The 17,419-nt window shown below is 50.0% G+C and overlaps 1 protein-coding gene across 4 annotated transcripts in view; it reads right to left on the reverse strand.

Annotated features, from left to right (window-relative positions):
* LCP1 (lymphocyte cytosolic protein 1) overlaps positions 1-17,419 on the reverse strand; it is a 70,198-nt gene that overhangs the window by 8,393 nt on the left and 44,386 nt on the right. For all 4 annotated transcript variants that reach the window (XM_045839037.1, XM_045839036.1, XM_045839035.1 and 1 more), the window contains 8 exons: positions 15,596-15,677; positions 13,251-13,416; positions 11,751-11,893; positions 8,481-8,576; positions 7,511-7,706; positions 5,659-5,737; positions 4,975-5,089; positions 3,820-3,953 (listed from right to left, as the gene is read on the reverse strand). In XM_045839037.1, the coding sequence (XP_045694993.1) occupies positions 3,820-3,953; positions 4,975-5,089; positions 5,659-5,737; positions 7,511-7,706; positions 8,481-8,576; positions 11,751-11,893; positions 13,251-13,416; positions 15,596-15,677 (1,011 nt within the window). The remainder of the gene's footprint in view (positions 1-3,819; positions 3,954-4,974; positions 5,090-5,658; positions 5,738-7,510; positions 7,707-8,480; positions 8,577-11,750; positions 11,894-13,250; positions 13,417-15,595; positions 15,678-17,419) is intronic.

The following is a 17,419-nucleotide window of genomic DNA, read 5'->3' on the forward strand; positions in this document are numbered from 1 at the left end:
CCTGCCACCTCAGGGGAGGTGTGGGGGTTTTAAAACAGAAGCAGATACCTGCTTCTAAGTACACAGGTATGCGTGGGTGTCCTCGGGGAGCTGCAGGCGTTATGCGTTTGCTTTCCTGCCTTCGGAAACTGGTTTTATGTATTTAACATTGGGACCAGAAGGACAAACCATGGTGCTTTGTTTTTTGAGGATCTATCCCAAGTTCACGGTCCCAGCCTGTTTGATCTGGGGACAATCCCCTCGTTGGCTTGAGTCTGACCGGCACTGCTGTCTGCGGCAGCCTGCTGCTTTCTGGCTTTTGTCCCCAAATGTATACGCATACTATTTGCCAGCTTTCCAACCTGAGAACTATTTCCAGGCTACTAACGGGAAAGGTATAAACATGCATCTCAGTTACTCGTAGGGAAAAAAAAATGACACGCCACGGACTGCCCAGAGAAATGGCCGAAGTAGCACATCCGTGCCATCCAACGACATAAATTCCCACTAGAACCAGCTGTAATTCTGATAGCTCTGTTACGTGGGCGCAGGAGGAAAGAGTCCTTCTGGTGGCATTTACGTAATCATCAGTCATTTCCCTGCCTTCGACAGTAACGGAGGGCGCTCCCCACTTTCTTCCACGCACAATTCTTGCGCAGCAAACACTCATGAGAAACAGGGCTTCTTAGCCAGGAGACCACAGCAGACCTTGTCAAATGCACGCCAGCCAGAGAGTACGACTTCGGACCACCCTCCTATAAAAGTTCCACAACAGAGACCATATCACGAGGGGGTTTTCATGTATTGTGAAATTCCAAAATAGAACCGAATTGGACTGAGTGTTTTAATGATCCAAACAGAAAGTAGCAAAGATTATTTTATATTCAAACGCATGAGGTCAATTTCACTTTTTGCAACTGAAAAGAGTTTTGCTCTGGCTTTGGAAGCAATCACTCCCAAACCCAGTCTGTTAAGAAATAAAAACACACGTGAAAGACAATCGAGAACAATTCAAAAACAGTTTCTGGAAACGCACCGGGGAGAACAGCCCCCCGAAATGCACGGTGATGTTCTAGGTGCAGGCGGTGAAACCCAAGGCAGGGCTGAAGCTTCTCTAGCTCTGGAGCTTCCTGTGCCGGCGGTTTTACGGCCCCTGCCTCCACCTTCGACCTTTGAGGGCCCAGGTTAGAGATGGGTAATGGAGCACCGTGCTGGATGCATTGGCTTGTGGGACCTATTGCAATCACTCCTGATTACCCTACAGCATGGGATCTGCTGACACATCCCTCTGCGGACCGTGGGAGTGTCAGGGTCTGCAGGCGGTGGCCTGGGAGTACGGCTCCCGTGCCTGGGGACAGTGCACACCACACACCATCGCCTTGTCAGGGACACAGTCCTGTGACACGGGGCTCCTGGAGCCCCCTCCCAGGCGGAAACAGGAGCCGAGTCACACTGACAGGCTCTGCCTGTGTTGTGGAGACTTCTGCCCAGCCAGGGCCACCAGCGTAAGGGGAGAAGCAAAGCGTTTAGAAGCACACTATTTTATACTTAGAGATTTACTTCCTACAAGTCTTCTAAAAATACTTTTGTGCCCCGAATCGCTTATTTTTCTTGCAGTTCCTTTTCTACTTGCGTATCTTACTCTGTCCCGCTCTTGTGTGGTGGTGTCACCCCCTAGCGCTCACACCTGTCACGCTGATAGCCAGCTCTGAAAGACGACTACGTTTTCCTCGTAAAGCAGGAGCAGAAACTTCTGCTTGGGGCCCTGACGGCGCGGAGGGGCCCGGCTTACCCTTCTGCCCTCAACACCTAAATGGAGCGGAAAACACGTGACCCAGTGTTGTTCCGACACCGGGGAGCTGAAGGCGCAGAACAGCAGTTCCGGAAAGACGGGAAACAAACGGGGTGACCCCCAGGGCCGCCCGGGTCGACTGCACAAGGCGTGTCCAGCCGGCGGCGCAGGCGCAGGGAACCCAAGCAGCGCAGGGAACCCAAGCAGAGCAGGACGGGCCCCTGTGCTGCGGGGCGGGGCGGAGAACGAGGGAGTCCAGCTGCCTGGAATCTGCGGGCCGGACACCCGGGCAGAGAAAGCAGCCTGCAGAGCGGCAGGGCCACGGGGGAGGCTCCAGGGCCCTCCAGAGGGTTCGCCTGGGTCCTTAGCCGAGAACGACTCAGGGCCCCCGGGGGAGGGAACTGCCAGGGGCTGGGGAAGGGACTGCCGGATGTGACCGGGCCAGACGGTTCTCGGAGCTCCCACGGGCCTAGGAGCAACCTGGTTCCCATCAGTAGGAGTGGGAGAACCATGAGATACACAGCGCATCACATATTGATCCAGATGATCTCAGAACTGAGATACAACATTACCTCCAGACTGATTAAGCCTTTGAGTAGCCCTCCAAAGGACCACCTGCACTGAAGTAGCCATGTGCATCCCGGGTCTAGATTCCAGAATATGTAAAGGACAGCAGAAGTATCTGGTGCGCATCAAGGGAAAACTCATAATGTCTCCCGTACAATAAAAAAACCAGGAGGCAGGCAAAGAAGCTGGAAACTATGGTGCAGAATGAGGATAAAAATCAGTGAATGGAAACAGACCCAGAAATAACAGCGACTGTAATTCTATTCTATTTGTTCAGGAAGGGAGATGCCACCAAGAACTTCATACACGGAAGCTGTGATGTCTGGGGTAAACACGCACACCCAGTGAGATCAGCGGGGGATCAGACATCGGAGGGAGAGCAGGGAATTTGAGTACCAAGCAACGGAAATCGCCCCGTATGCAGCACAGAGAAAAAATATATGAAACAGAGGAGAAAAATGAACACAGCTTCAGTGAACTCTGGGGCAACTTCAGAGGACCACATCTCGGGGCACCTGCTGTCTCCCCCAAAACAGGGGTGCGTCAGTGTGGGAGACATATTTACGGAAATAAAGGCCAAAGTTACTCCGAACTTGGTGAAAACTATGAACCCACAGATTGATGGCAAATTCCAAGGATGACAAACACACTCGGACATTATAACCCAATTGCGTAAAACCGGTGACAAAGAGAAAATCTTTAAAATAAAAAGTCTAACCGAAAAAAAAAAGACATATTTTACATAGAGAGGAAGAAAGATAAAAATGACAACAGGTTTGTCACTGGGTCCAATGCAGGCGGCCACGAGATGGCAGACACTGTCTTCGAGAAAAACTAGTAGCCTAGAACTCTACACACAAAGAGGATACCTTTCAAAAATAAAAACGGAATGTGGGCTTTTTCAGTCACGTAGAAGCTGAAATGATTCCTCTTCACTATTAGAAATATTTCAGGTAGGAGGCTAATGATATCAAGTAGAAATCTGGGCCTACACCATGGAAAGAAAAGTTCCGGAAGTGGAAGATATGTAGGTCAGTGTAGCATAGTGCCCCCTTGCTCTGAAAATCCCTTTTAAAGGTAATTGACTGTTACTGACGCAAGTCACGTTACAAGGGTGGGAAGGCCTGCCGTGTGAACACTGAACTGGAAGGTGGAGGGGCGACACCGACATCACAGAAAGCAGATTTCAGAGAAAAGCATCTTCGCAGACGTGTAGAACGTCACTCCACAATGAGCAGGGGGACCAATGAAGAGGACTACACAATCTGAAATATTTAGGACCCTGATAAAAAGAGTTTCCAAAGCCTAAAACAGAATGGATAGAATGGAAAGGGAAAAAATAACAGGAACATTAAAAAAAAAAAAAGACTCTCTTGGTTTTAAGTTTAGGTAAAAACACAGTTTTCCTAGATTACGTTACATTCCTAAACATTTTGTCGTGCTTTCCTGGGTTGATAATACACTCGATAAACAGCCTTTACCTTCTCATCAGCTGCCACACCAAGGCCAGTGTCAGCGTGCGGTTGCCCTCGTTGAGATCCTGTCCCGCGATGCCAACCAGGGAGAACTTGGCTTGGTTCTTGCCCAGCTCCACGGCGTAGTTGCAGTTCTCGAGCTGGTGATGAGGGGGAAGGACAACAACCCCATGTCATCCTCTCTATGGTGATCAATGTCAGATAAAGTAAGGTAATAAAGACACAAGCCCTGGCTGGCGTAGCTCAGTGGATTGAGCGCGGGCTGCGAACCAAAGCGTCGCAGGTTCGATTCCCTGTCAGGGCACATGCCTGGGTTGCAGGCCATGACCCCCGGCAACGGCACATTGATGTTTCTCTCTCTCTCTCTCTATCTCCCTCCTTTTCCTCTCTAACAATAAGTAAATAAAATCTAAAAAAAAAAAATTGTTCTAAAAAAAAGGACACAATAGGGAATCAACATGGTCAGAATAAGTGACCTTCGAGCTTCGACGAGTTCTGCAATTCTAGGATTACAGACATCTCCGTGGCCCTATCAGGTGACGGGAACAGGGAGCCACGCCCGGTCACCTGTCCAGGGCATCCCTGAAACAGCCGGATTCATGACGATCGGCACGGGAAGCCTGGATTCTCTCTCCCGCGTGCACAGCTGGTCTGCACGCAGGGCAGGTGCTCCCGTGGCCACGCTCGGATGGCGAGGACTCACAGAGGCGAGGAACGGTGGGGAGTGCTGCTCCCACGCACGCGTTCCCGCTGTGCCGACGTTGAACAAACACCGTTTGCCCGAGTCCGCCGGCCAGCAGAGGGCGCCGATCCTCGGAAAATCAGGATGAGCGCCTTGACAGCGTGGGGCGTGGGGTGTGGGGCAGGGGGCGGGCTGGGGTAGAGAAACCCCGCCCTGCTCTAATGCTCTTCATCAGAACCTTTCCATCGAGATGTTTAAAGACACCCCCCCAGAATGATCAACACACAATCAACAGAAATAATGGGATTGCTTCCGTGAAACCATGGAGGCCCCTGCCTGCTCTGCTCTAACGACGTAAGCCCTAGAGAAACGCCCCTCGTCCCGGTGCGTGGGGGGCGGGGGGCACCCCCCGGGAAAGGGCCCACGGGGGCGGGGGGGGGGCTGGTGCAGGCACGTGCTGCCCGGGCAGCTCTGCTCACCTTCTTCATGTTGCCCCCCAGCTTGGGGTACGGTGGCTTGTTCACTCTGTTCCAGTCCACGGGCACCTTGATCTTCTCGTACAGCTGGAAGATGACCAGGGCGTCCGACAGGTCACTGGGCGGGACACAAACACAGAAGAACCCTCAGGCAGCCTCCCTCGCGGAGGGGCCCCGCGGCGAGCCGGGCGCTCCCTGAATATTGTCAGCTCAAGGGATGCTGCCGAGGTGGCTGTGGTGAGGTTGGCGTCGGCCGCTCCGCCTTTGGAGGTTAAGGGGCTGACTTGGGCGCGGAGGGAACCTCCTGGAGGCCTTCCCCAGGACGTCCCCCGTGTCCCTTCAGCTGCAGCACGTCGCCTCCAGCGGGGGAGCTGGCTCCCGCACAGGGCATAGGGGACACTCGCACACGTGACATTTACCGTTTCGCCTGCGTGTCAGCACACGCTGGGCCAGCAACACGCGGGACATCTGTGCTTCCCCCGGGTCATGGTCATACCCCAAACACACACGGCAACGCTGGCGTGTGAAGGTGAGTTTCTCTCCTTCGGAACGGCCGACCCAGTGGGTCAGTGTGGCATGCGCCCCCCTCCTTCTCAGCAAGGTACACGCCACAGTGGTACTTGAAATCCTGGGGACCGTTCATGGTCTCGGGGTCTCGCGTTAACAACGGGCCCCAGATATTCTCACCTGTACAAGTGATTGACGCGCGGGTTCACGCCCAAGGAGTTCATCCAGTTCCTGAATGTCCGCTCCTCTCTCGTCTCACCTGAGCGAATGCAGACCGGTTATCTGTCAGGCCCCTCCCCCCAAAATAAATACACCTTGGGAAAGCCTAACGAGAGAGGCTGTCACAGAAGCTGAGGTCGAATTTTGAAAATGAATGGCATGGACCCCAGTGGAGATGGATGAGGGTTGCTATTCTGTGTTATCCTTCTGGAACTGGTCAAACCTGGATAGCGGAGGGGAGAGGGGAGAGGTTTGGGGTGCGGCAAGGGGTGGGCGCAGGAGGCAGGGTAAGCAGGAATGCAGCGAGAGCGGTGGGCAAGGCCTCATTAAAGCCACGAGGAGCGGGTTTCTCGGGGACCCGTGCTGCTCAGTACATGGAGCTAAGACTCTCTGTGCAGCGGCTGCAACCAGAAGGAGGGCTCTCCGAGTGACAGCGGCCGATCTGGGCTGAAATATGAGACGGCAGTCCCTGTGGGGGGGTTTAATGTAACTAGAGCAAGTGCCAGAGCAAGGCGGAGGTACAGGGAGAGAGCGGTGTGGCCGTGCGCCCGCCGGGCAGAGGGGTGCGAGCTTCCGGGAGGCAGCACGCGCCTGAACGAAGCCCGTGGAGGGGACAGTGTGTGGCGAACGCAGGGCAGCCCCCGAGACCCGCTGAAGTGGCTGGTGTGTGAGTTAACGAGTCCAGGAGAGCAGAAGCAAAAGCCAACGATCAAAAAGCGATTCCATGGGAAGAAGGACCCGTATTTGATGCTTCGACACATGTAGGGTGAGGAAGAGGAAGGCATCAAAGTGGGACCCAGGGTTTGGGTGGCTGCAGGAAAAAGTGGCGTGGGGAAAGCCAGTGGAGGCTTTCCGGAGAGGAGAGGACAGGGTGGAAGGGGGTTGAGCAGAAAGACAGCGGGGGAGGGACTATGGTCCTTTCTGCTCTGTCTGTGCTGAACTTGGGTTGACGGGGGAGCACCCACAGGGGGATGTGCCAGAGGCGGATGGAATCGGGGGGTCAGAGGGCTTGACATTACATGCGTGGACCCCTGACGACGACCTGTCACATGGCACAAATGCAGGAGAGCTGGCATCTGAATTCAGGGTGCACTTCCGGCTAGGCTAACGCTTTGCAGAAAGGGGATCCATCAACACTTGAAATCTGGACTCCTCTCTCTGGTGATATTGGTTTAATATTAATTTTGTTTTGATTTTCCTGCCTCGATATTGAGACTCATTCATGATGGGGAAAAAAGGAAACATCTCTGGCGGTTTTACCTGTTAGAAACTGACTAAAGGCATAAGCTTTTTGTTCAATCTTAGGGCATTAACTCCCAGAATACAATTGTCAGGGATTCTGCCTCAAAATATGGTTGTGCGCCTCCCACCACCTAAATCAAAGAAACCAGACCAAGCCGAAAAAACTCAGTGAGCACCTCCTAGCGTAAGTATCATTTCAGGATGACGAGCGGCTGCAATTCCTTGCCTCTAGGACTGAACACTCAGTCCATTAAGTAGATGCGTTAGATTTTTGGAAGTTAGGATTTATTTCATCTGATAATCAGATTCATGTCTTTCCTCCAACAGTTCTGGTAATGGATCAAGCCTATGTATTATGGATGTGATATAATAATATTAGGTTATTCTGGCTTGGCTCTAATGGACTTCATTAATCTCTCTTACCCTCTCTGTTAAGTTTCAGAGGATTGATGACCTTTCTGCGAAGCTTCCCTGGCCTGTGAAGGGCGCACGTTTGCTCAGGAGGAACTGCCACTGCCTGGAAGTGCGACTGTGTTTCCAGACTCTTAATCCACTGGCTTAATCCACGTACCTTCAAGAGCTCCCCAGTCTATGTCCTGGTTCTCCGGTTTGTGCAGGGCAGGATATCTGTTGAACAGGTTGGCAATGAAAGCCAAGTTCAACTTGGGGTTCCCTCGGACGACATCCGTGGCTGTGACAAACTGCCGGCAGCCTAGCCTCTCCGCCTGCTGCAGCATGCATTCCGCTCTCTGGAGGTCATCCTTCTCCTGCGGATGGAAAGGTCAAGGCCGGGTCAAGGCTGGGTCAAGGCCGGGTCAAGGCTGGGTCAAGGCCGGGTCAAGGCCGGGTCAAGGCCTTCCAGGCACAAAGCAGACATGGATGACAGAAGCACAAACAGGTATCCTACCAAAACCCATAGTGCTGAACCTCAAATAAGCACATTATTCCTCATATTTTCCTAAACCAAAAGCAGTCACAAGGGAAAGGAATCTCAGAAGTGAAATGATCAAATCCTCTCATTTCCGGACAGACCACTTCGGAGGAAAGGCTGGCTGTCCCACTGTCGAACAGTTCAGTTGGGTAGACTGAACAGTTACCCGAGGAAGGGAGCCCCAGCCTTGGGTCGAATAACTCCCAATAATCCGACATCTCATCCTGGACATATCAGCTAACCTTCAGTCTCAGTTTTTTCATCAACTAAAGTGAGAGTTCATTTATTTGTATAAATGTTCCATCTGTTTCCAGAAGTAACACTCAGGCCCCTACACATGGGAATAATAATATTTCCTGGTGCTGCAGAGCCCGTTAAACGAGGGGAAAAGCACAGAACTGCCTCGCACGGTGCGTGGCATGTGACTGGGGTCATTTCCAGGTTAAACTCCCCACAATTATTAACCAGAGCTGGGAACAGTCCCTTGCAGTTTTCACAGAGCTGTCAGCCGGGATGCCCGCCCACGGACTGCCCGAGTCGGGGCCGCACGGAGCTGCCGACGCAAAGGTGGCAGTGTGCTCTGCACACCCCGCTCGGGACCTGGCCTTACCCTGAGCCCCGACATGTCGATGACGACGGCGGGAATGCCTTCCTCGTCTCCTTTCGGGGCCACCTGCTCCAGCAGGTGGTAATAGGCTCTCGAGTCCTGTGGGAAATCAAACAATTACAATGTCAAATGATGGACTTAGCACAGTAACTTCCCTGAAACAAGTATTTTTCATTTCTTATTTCATCTACCACTCAAGAATGCAACTTAATGAACAGAGCTGGAAACACTTGCTGGTTTGAATTTTCTTTCTTTTTTTTTTTTTAAGAAAATTGCTTTCTACTTCATCTTTTCCCTTGGCTGAATTTTTTTTTGAAGATTTTATTTATTTAATGTTAGAGAGGGAAAGGAGGAAGAGAGAGAGAGAGAAACATCATTGTGCAGTTGCTGGAGGCTGTGGCGTGCAACCCAGGCACGTGCCCTGACTGGGAATTGAACCTGCGACGCTTTGGTCCGCAGCCTGCACTCAATCCACTGAGCTATGCCATCCAGGGCAGATTTGAATTTTCTATTTGTCTGTTTACATGTTATATCTGCCTTCCTTTTTACAATGAATATAACAATTAAAAGGGTACCCCAAAGACACAAATACTATTCTTTTGTTCTTAGGGGGAAATCATTTATTAGCATGTATTAAATTGTATACAGGAAAATGTATACATGCTTGTACTGCTGCACAGTCAGCTGAAGTTGAACTTTTAAACAGTGACAGAAAAAGGAAGCAGAAGTTTAAAGCAGTGTTGAAAAACACATTTAAATAGATAATCAGCAGAACAAAAGTATTTGAAACGAGCAGGCTTTACGTAAAAGGAGAGTTATTAAGATGACAAGTTCATTTAATGTTTATCTAGAAACTAGAAAACATGGTTTAATTATAGCAGATTGTATATAGATATTGAATTCTTATGTTTTCTTAGGTTCTGGAAATATGCCTATTGACAAAAAAAATTCTCAGAATTGCAGCCTTACAATTATAAGTGTATTTTCATTCAGTGAAAAGATGCAGATGTCACGTAATTTCTTTAAACCACTGAAAGCGATTTTCATGTCTCTTAAAGGCTGAAAAATGAGCTGCTGTAATGTTTTATATTTTTTGTTTTTTTCTGTGCTTTCAAGTCAGGGGAGAGCAGGGGCCTGCTCTCCACCTGCGCATCAGAAACCAGGACAAACACCTGCCAGCCCTTGATGTCGCACCTGGGCAGCCGAGTTTCACCGCTTCCCTTCCTGCTTCCCTTCCTCCTCGTTTTCACTGCAGCTGTTTTGAGCCGGTGAAAGTTCCCTGCAGGTGTTAGGCCCTAACCGGTGTCACTTCTGTTTGGCCAAGTGTCACCTCGCTTCATCTGACCCTGAGAAACCTTTCTCTCTCATGCCAGCGGGGCCTTCTCCCCGCCTCTGTCGACTTGGTGTGATTTCAGGGCATCTCTGAGCCGCCTGTGGCTCAGACCCACGTCACAGTGCGGACCTCGGCTGGGGCGCGGCCGCTCCCTGCGGACAGGCACAGCCGCTAAGCGAGTGTTCAGCCGGCCGGTTCCTCCCTCACACGGACACCTCCCAAGTCCAAGGCCGTTACTGTTCGGAAGAGCACAGCCTCTCAGGGACAGGCAATCAGGTAAAAGTATGGCTTAGCTCAAACAGCCTAATTCTGGCTGAAAAGCTGGAAAATTTCGGCTGAAACAATTGCAGAGCTTAACTGTTGGGCACAGAGGAAGGTGATGCTTTTGGAAAGCTGCTGGTCAACCCCAGCTTGGTGGGTGGGGCTAGAATCCCAGTCCGGCTGGACCCCAGTTTGGCTGGTGAGGGGAGAATCCCATTTTGGCTAAATCTCAGTTCTGTGGGCGGGGCTGTTAATAACCCACGAAAAGCGGCATAGTTAAAAAGATGAGTTTGGCATTATCAGCTTAGGTCCTCAGGAACGGGGGTCTTGACACCCTTGAAGCTTCCGTCTTCACAGGTACCCCGCCCGAGAGACCCCAAGTTCTGACAGCCAGGAGCCCGCAGCCGGAGAAAGCTGTCACTCGAGCACGGAAGCCTGGGGTGAGTGCTGGTGAGCTGGGTGCCCTCTCCGTTGACTCCCTTCGGAGGCAACAGCTTTAGGTCTTGAGAAAGTGAGGACCGAGATGTTTTCTGCCCACTGCACCCAGCATCCCACACCATGGGCCCCCTGGGACTGCCTCCTGCCATTTCTCATGGCTCCTTAGGCTCTGTCTGTCCTGGTCCGTCTGTCGTCTGTGTCGGCAGCTGCCCCCCTTCGCCGGGACTTGGAACCTTCCACAAAACCGAGAGCCGCAGGGCACGCCGTGCCCCATCTGCCTGTCTGTGCTGTCGGACTGATTGTCTTCTGCACGCTCCGGGGTGATTTCCCCCTGCAGACAGTTTCTAGGGCCATTAGCCTCTAACAATCACTCTGCGCTATAGAAGAGAAAGCCTTTCAAGAAGTTCCCGACTTGTCCTTTTTTAGAGAGGCAGTGGAGGGTGGCAGTCGGGGACGTGAACCGTGGAGGCCGGCGGCTGGGCTTAAGTCCTGACCCCGTCCCCTGCTCTGTGAACTTAAGCTCGCTTTACCGCGGTCTCCCCATCTGTAAAATGGGAAAACGACAGTCCTCACCTCGGAGGCCCGTTGCGGGGCCCAGTGAGTCCGTACATGTATGAAGCAGAACCGTGCCTGGCACAGAGTCCATGCTGTGTGTGCTGGTGTTAATGCAACCGGAGAGTCCTCCTTTAATTTATTTTAGTATTATAATTATTTTAAATCCTCACTTGAGGATATGCTTTTTAAAAAATATATTATTGATTTTAGAAAGACAGGAAGGGAGACACAGAGAGAGAGAGAGAGATCGACTGGTTGCCTCCCACATGCGCCCTGAGTGGGGATCGAACCTGCAGCTCAGGAATGTGCTCTGACCAGGAACTGAGCCAAAAACATTTTGGTGTGTGGGACACTGCTCCAATCAACCGAGCCACTGGCCAGGGGTCCTGTAGTTCTTTTAAGGGATCTCGACCTGACAGTCTCCTTTACGAAATCACGAAGACTTCCCGGCCCTGTGCACACTGGACAAGCCGTCTTCTCTCTCTGGCCCTTCTTCCACCTCCTCCTCCTCCCTCTACCTCCTGCTGCTGCAGCAGCTCCGAGGAGGACCCTTCTCCCACTGCTGCTGCTGCTGTGCAGCTGCTGGGACTTCGGGCGGACCTGCGCGGGGGCCCAGCCGTGGACTTGGGGAGGCCCACGCGCCCTCCACCGCCACAGTCAGCCCCGCTCCAGCCACCCCCTCCTACCTTGATGTCGGTGCTGAAGTTGGTGATTTTGCTGCAGCCTGCGGTCTCCAGGTGGTAATTGGCCCACCTCAGCAGGAGCTCCTCGGGGGAGAGCTTCATCAAGTCCTCCAGACTCTCCCCTTCTCTCAGGAGCGCAATCAGGGCTGAGGACGCACAGAAGCAGAAGCAGAGTCACCCCAGGGGGAGCCGGGGGCCCGGGGGCAGCATTGCTGTGCTCTGCTGGGGAGCTGGAGATCACAGCGCCCTCTCTCTGGGCTCTAGGTACCTGCAGCTTTTCCCAGGGAGCCAACACTTACTACTATCATTCCCTAAAACAAGGTGTCGGGTGCTGCGAGCTCATGGATGGTCCTCATTTTTTCAGGCGGGGAAAGAGGAGCACCAACGCATCTCAAGGCTAAGCCTGAGGATAAGGCGGCAGAGCGAAGGAAATAAACCAGCCCGTTGGCTCAGAATGCTGCCCTGGGTCCGAGAGGACGGCATTTTTGCTCTTAAGAGATCAATGTTGCGTTAACGACAACGTCCTCTTGTCTGTTCCCATAGGTGTTTTAGGTTTCAAGTGCTTACCTGTGTAATTATAAATAGCAGCTCAAAAAAAGTATAATCAACTCTTTCCTCTATATGTCCCAGGTGGATACATATTTCTTGCTCAGTTAGAAGGTTTAAATAGAGCTGAGGTCATTATTTGCAAATCAATAGTTTTTTCCCGTGGGTTCTGAGTTCTCTGTTCTTTTTCTTCTCCTGTATGTTATGCTTAATGTATTGGTTTTATATTACCCCAGGGTTCTTCACTGGTTATTGTGATTTGGACTTTAAAAGTGTATAATGAATTTATATATACACTTTACATTTATATATGATATAATATAAAGATTAGAATTTGGCTTCAGATTTCATATTGGCAGGATCTGTACCCAAAAATAAGGAAGTAAAATTGTATTTTATACTATTCTGGTCCAGATCTATTACTTCTGTCGGAAGCATAGGGCTGTAATTGTTTAAATTCAGATAGGGTGCTCAGAGAAAATAGAAGATTCACAGCTACATATTTAGTTTGAGAACCGTGAAGCACTAAATGTAATTTTCTATCGTTTTGGTAAGAACTGGACCAAGTGTCTCCTAATCTGCTGCTATCACTGCAGTGTATGACTGTGAATCGTTTCATAAAACATCAGTGGAAAGTAGACTTATTTGTTCTACAGTGTCTACAGGCCAAATTAGCCCAGAAAAGCTGTTGTTATCGGAGTCCCAGACGGCTAGCCTGAGCTACAATTTGGAAATGTGCATTATTGTTAGTCTGTAGTCTTAAAAAGCTTTTGTTTCATTGTTTAACAAATCTGGTCAGTGCGGACAGAATCTGCTACAATGAATTCACCATGACTCTCGTCTTCAAACACTGAGGATTCTAAGCTTCCCTATTCCCAGATATCACCTCCTACAGCCCCCAATACACGTAGCAATAAAAAACCACGCCATCAACAACATTCGAAGCTTTGTCCGTACCTTCATTCCTGCTGAGTTCGATGTCGGCGAACAGCCCGATCTTGATGACTTGCCACAACAGCCCCAGAACCAGGTAAGGCTTCCCCTCCTTCAGGTCCTCGGCCCCGATGTTGACCACGTGGCACCCGATGGCAGAGGCTGAGTTCAGAGCCAGGTTCAAGTTCTCCTGCAGGAGAAAAAGTGCAGAGTTTTGTGTGTGTGACTTTGCACATGCCGAACGATGATTACTGACTGGCAGCGACGATGGTGTGTTGCTTCTGGAGAGTCCACCAGGTCCAGAGAGAGAAACAGTCCGCACTAGATTTTACCGTCGAGGAAAAGCGGCGAGCAGTAACTGGAAAGACAGCTCAGGAGCTCAGACACCGGGCGTCTGCAGCGCTGGGGCAGCCCACCCAGGCCCCCGGGCTGCGGGCCCAACCTGGTCGGGATGAAACGCATGAGTCACGCATTTTCCCGTCTTGCCACGGGACGGAGCCTTCACAAGCAACGTCTCCATCGGCCAGACACCAAGGAGGCACCTCCGAGGGGAGAACACACCCTCATTGCCTGGTCGCTGTCGTTCGTAACACAGCTGTTGATTGTCAAGGTCACTTTCAGATTGGGTATGAGGGGAAAGAAAAAGGTACAAATCAGATTCGTAGGAAAGAGAGCATGGTTCTTACCAGGGCAGTTGGCTGAGTATCTGTAATACCCAGGGACCTTGAGCACACGCACACACCCATACACACACACACCGCATGTGTGCACACACACAAGCACACGCGTGGATAGATTATATATGCTTGCACCACTAACAACAATGTATGGAATGTAACTCGTGTGCAGCTGGAACAGGGGCAGTGAAGTTTTCAGTCTGGAGGCCGCATACTGCTCTTGGGTCTGCCGAGGGGACGTATCAGAGTCAGAGAGGTGGAGGAGCTGGTTTTAGGACACACTAACAAAACGCAACACTGGCCACCAGTGAATCCGCTGGGGCGGCAACTATGGGAAGAAAAGCGATGTTTCTGCCCCAGTGAGTAGCAGCTCAAATGATGAGTGAAAAATACCAGTTCGTGTTATGGCCAAGATGATGAGTCAATTTAACAGTAACAGCTTTCCTATACATTTCATCACCACTGTTGTCTTTGGTTAACAACAATCCCATTTCAAAAGCATGCAGGGTTGCTTAAATCCAAACAGGAGGCGAAGTCTTGGTGCACGATTTAAGAAATGAGACATGGCTTCTGAGCAAGAAAATTGACAATCATGTTTCAAGACTGGAACTTAACAGAGAAAGACACCTTACTAACTACTCAGTATCATTCCAGTTAATCAACACACTGAGGCATAAAAACAAGTTACATTCATCTCTCTTGGTGAGGGTAGCAAACAGCCCTGTGGGGCTGTGGGAGCACTTCCTGTCTGCCACCCTCCCACTTCTTAGAAAGGCGTGTCTTTGTAGCTAGAATGCTGTGTATCTGGTATCAGCTCCAAGATAAATTGCTAGGGAAAGTTTAAGTTAAAATGTTACCTGTGTGAATTTGTATTCACTAGTGGCCAAAACAAAGAAAAGAATTCCCCAGCTGCTCCCAGGGGGATGGGAGACAGGGGGAACCTTCTCCCATCCCCCTGGCCCCTGTTACCTTCATAAACGAGCAAACAGAGGGTGTCCCTCCCTCAACGCTGGTCAGGACGAGTCACCAGCCCAAAGCCCGGGGCTGGGGAGTAACCTCTGAGCATCTGAGCAAGTCAGACTCAGCAGTTCTTCGGTGTAAAAAGTCAATTTTTTGGTTGGCTAAAAAGTCAGTTCAGTTTTTTTTCTGTAAAGTAAAAGACTCCTTTTTGATGTTCACCAATAACTGTATTGATTTGGCTATGTGGAGTACGTCGTCTGTCTCCCGCTATTGGCTTCCGGTGGGTAGAGGCCTGGGGTGCTACTCAGCATCTTCCGATGCATGAGACAGCCCCACAGCAAAGATTATTTGGCCAAAATGTCAACAGGACCAAGAAACTTCACAAACCACTTCTGACACATTCGATCAGTCACAGCAGCGTCTCCACACACTGTACAAATCTTTTTTTGCATTTCAGTTGTGCCTTTTACCTTTCTTGAAGTAATAAAGCACAATACACCAAAAATGTTGCACATTTTCTTCCTTCTTCAATATGAAAATGGCTGCACAAAAATTCACCCATTTTTGATAAGTTTATTTTTTTAAATGCATTCTGATATGACAGCTGTCACAATACAGTCTAACAAAATTATTTCGAGTGAAGTTAAAGACAACTAAGTACTACTAGAGCCATCATACGGAAAAAAACCCAAATGAGCTTTTTGGCCAGCCCAACGACAGAAGGAGACATACCTGAATGGTGAAAGGGGTGAGTTTCTTCTTGTTGATTGTTCTTTCGTCGATTGTGTCGGGCACTGAGAGGTTGATCATTTTACTGAAAGAGAAACAATAAATGTAAAGGAAGCAAGACTTCTGAATAATAGGGCCCAGCAACACTGAATTTAAATTCCAGCAATGTCATACACAAATGAGATCGGCAACATCACCGGGGCTACCCAAAGTTCCATACAAAATCAGTTATGCAGTTTTGATGAGATTCAAACTACCTGTGGGAAAGGTTAATAATATTCCTAAAGTCGTATTGATGTATAAAGGCGGGAAATAAGGACCCCTGCTCCACCCACTTCCCTTAAATTATTCTGGTTTCATTAGCATATCAGGGAATTCTGGGTGGGGGGCCAGAGCGAATCGTCCGTGAGCACTTTATTTTCTCAGCCATGAAAATCGTTGCACTACATAAAAGATTATCACACACTTTGGAGCTTATGGAATGCCTACATTTCTATTTGACACCTGGTCAAACTCTGTACCTTTTACCCAACACATAGTAAAATGTTTTATATCTTCCTGCAGTCATTATTACATCAGCACTTTAGAAATTTCACCCACTCAAGTGTCTAATGCATCGGCCAAACACCCAATATCATAAATAGTAATAGCAAGCAGATACTATTTATGAAAAACTGATTTCACCCAAGTTACCATGGGTTTAACCTTCAATGGGGCATAAAAAATAAATTTCCTTAGGTCACCTCCATCTTATTTATAGAAAGAGAGTTGGAAAAAAATTCAAAGAATCAACAACAAAAATCAAAGAATATTAAACTTGACTGTGACCTTTTTTTTTAATGAGAAGAGACAGCAGCATGAACATCTTTTTCCTAATAATGTTTAGGCAACTACCTTTTCTTGTGGTAGAAAAGATATATTTCTATAACTTTATCATGTGTATATAGATGTATTTCAGTAAAAGGCGTTCTACTGCAATACGGGCAAAACGAACCCCTAAAGCATCATTTGAAAAGTATGAGACTGGAGTGAATGAGAGAGAGGCTCTGGGAGATGACGGGGTAGAGGTGGCTTTAAAGAGGGTCACTGGTCCCTGCCACTGAACGGTGGACACTCTGATTACAGGGACACCATGCGTGGATATCAACAGGCATGTCACAGTGCAAAGCAGGACCTCAGTATGGCCCTCCGAGTATCACAACACTGTGTGCTTTAAGGATTCAGTTGGGGGTGGGTCACTGGAGGTCGGGATGGACCGGAAAACGACCCCCTAACTGGGTTTGGAAAGGAGGAGAGTATGAGGAAGGGCATTCTTTAAAAAGGCAAACGCAAGGCGAAGCCACCCTTGCAAGTTACGAGAAGGGCGTGGACGGGAAAGAGTCCGTCTGCTCGCTGTCGCCCGTGAAGGCATTCACGCGGTGCCCCCGGCCGGGTTCCGGGGTCAGGGGGTCGTGGGAGGTCAAACCGCAAGGACACTGATGGGAGGCCACGGGGCAGGCTGGGTGCCAGCTGAAGGAATCAGGCCTTGCTCTGGTCGGCTAGGTGTTTGATGTTTTTTTTTTTTTAGCAGTTGAGCCTTTAAAAAATGAACTCTAATAAATGAAACTCCAAAAGCAGAATTGCTCTGGTCAGAGCAGAGCAAAGGGGCTCAAAGTCTTGCCCACCTACCCCTCCCCTCAACTCCTGGGAAGCCTCCTCACGGGCCCCAGGGTGAGTTTTACGGAGATGGGGTGGGTTTTACAGTGACGGTGACAGAGGTATGGTCGAAGGCACCGCCGCAAACACACCCCGCTGGGCTCTGAGCCCCCCCCAGAAAGAACGCCTTCT

This window comes from Phyllostomus hastatus, unplaced genomic scaffold (assembly GCF_019186645.2).
Source record: "Phyllostomus hastatus isolate PE091 unplaced genomic scaffold, TTU_PhHast_1.1 phas_contig_29, whole genome shotgun sequence".
Lineage (NCBI taxonomy): Eukaryota > Metazoa > Chordata > Mammalia > Chiroptera > Phyllostomidae > Phyllostomus > Phyllostomus hastatus.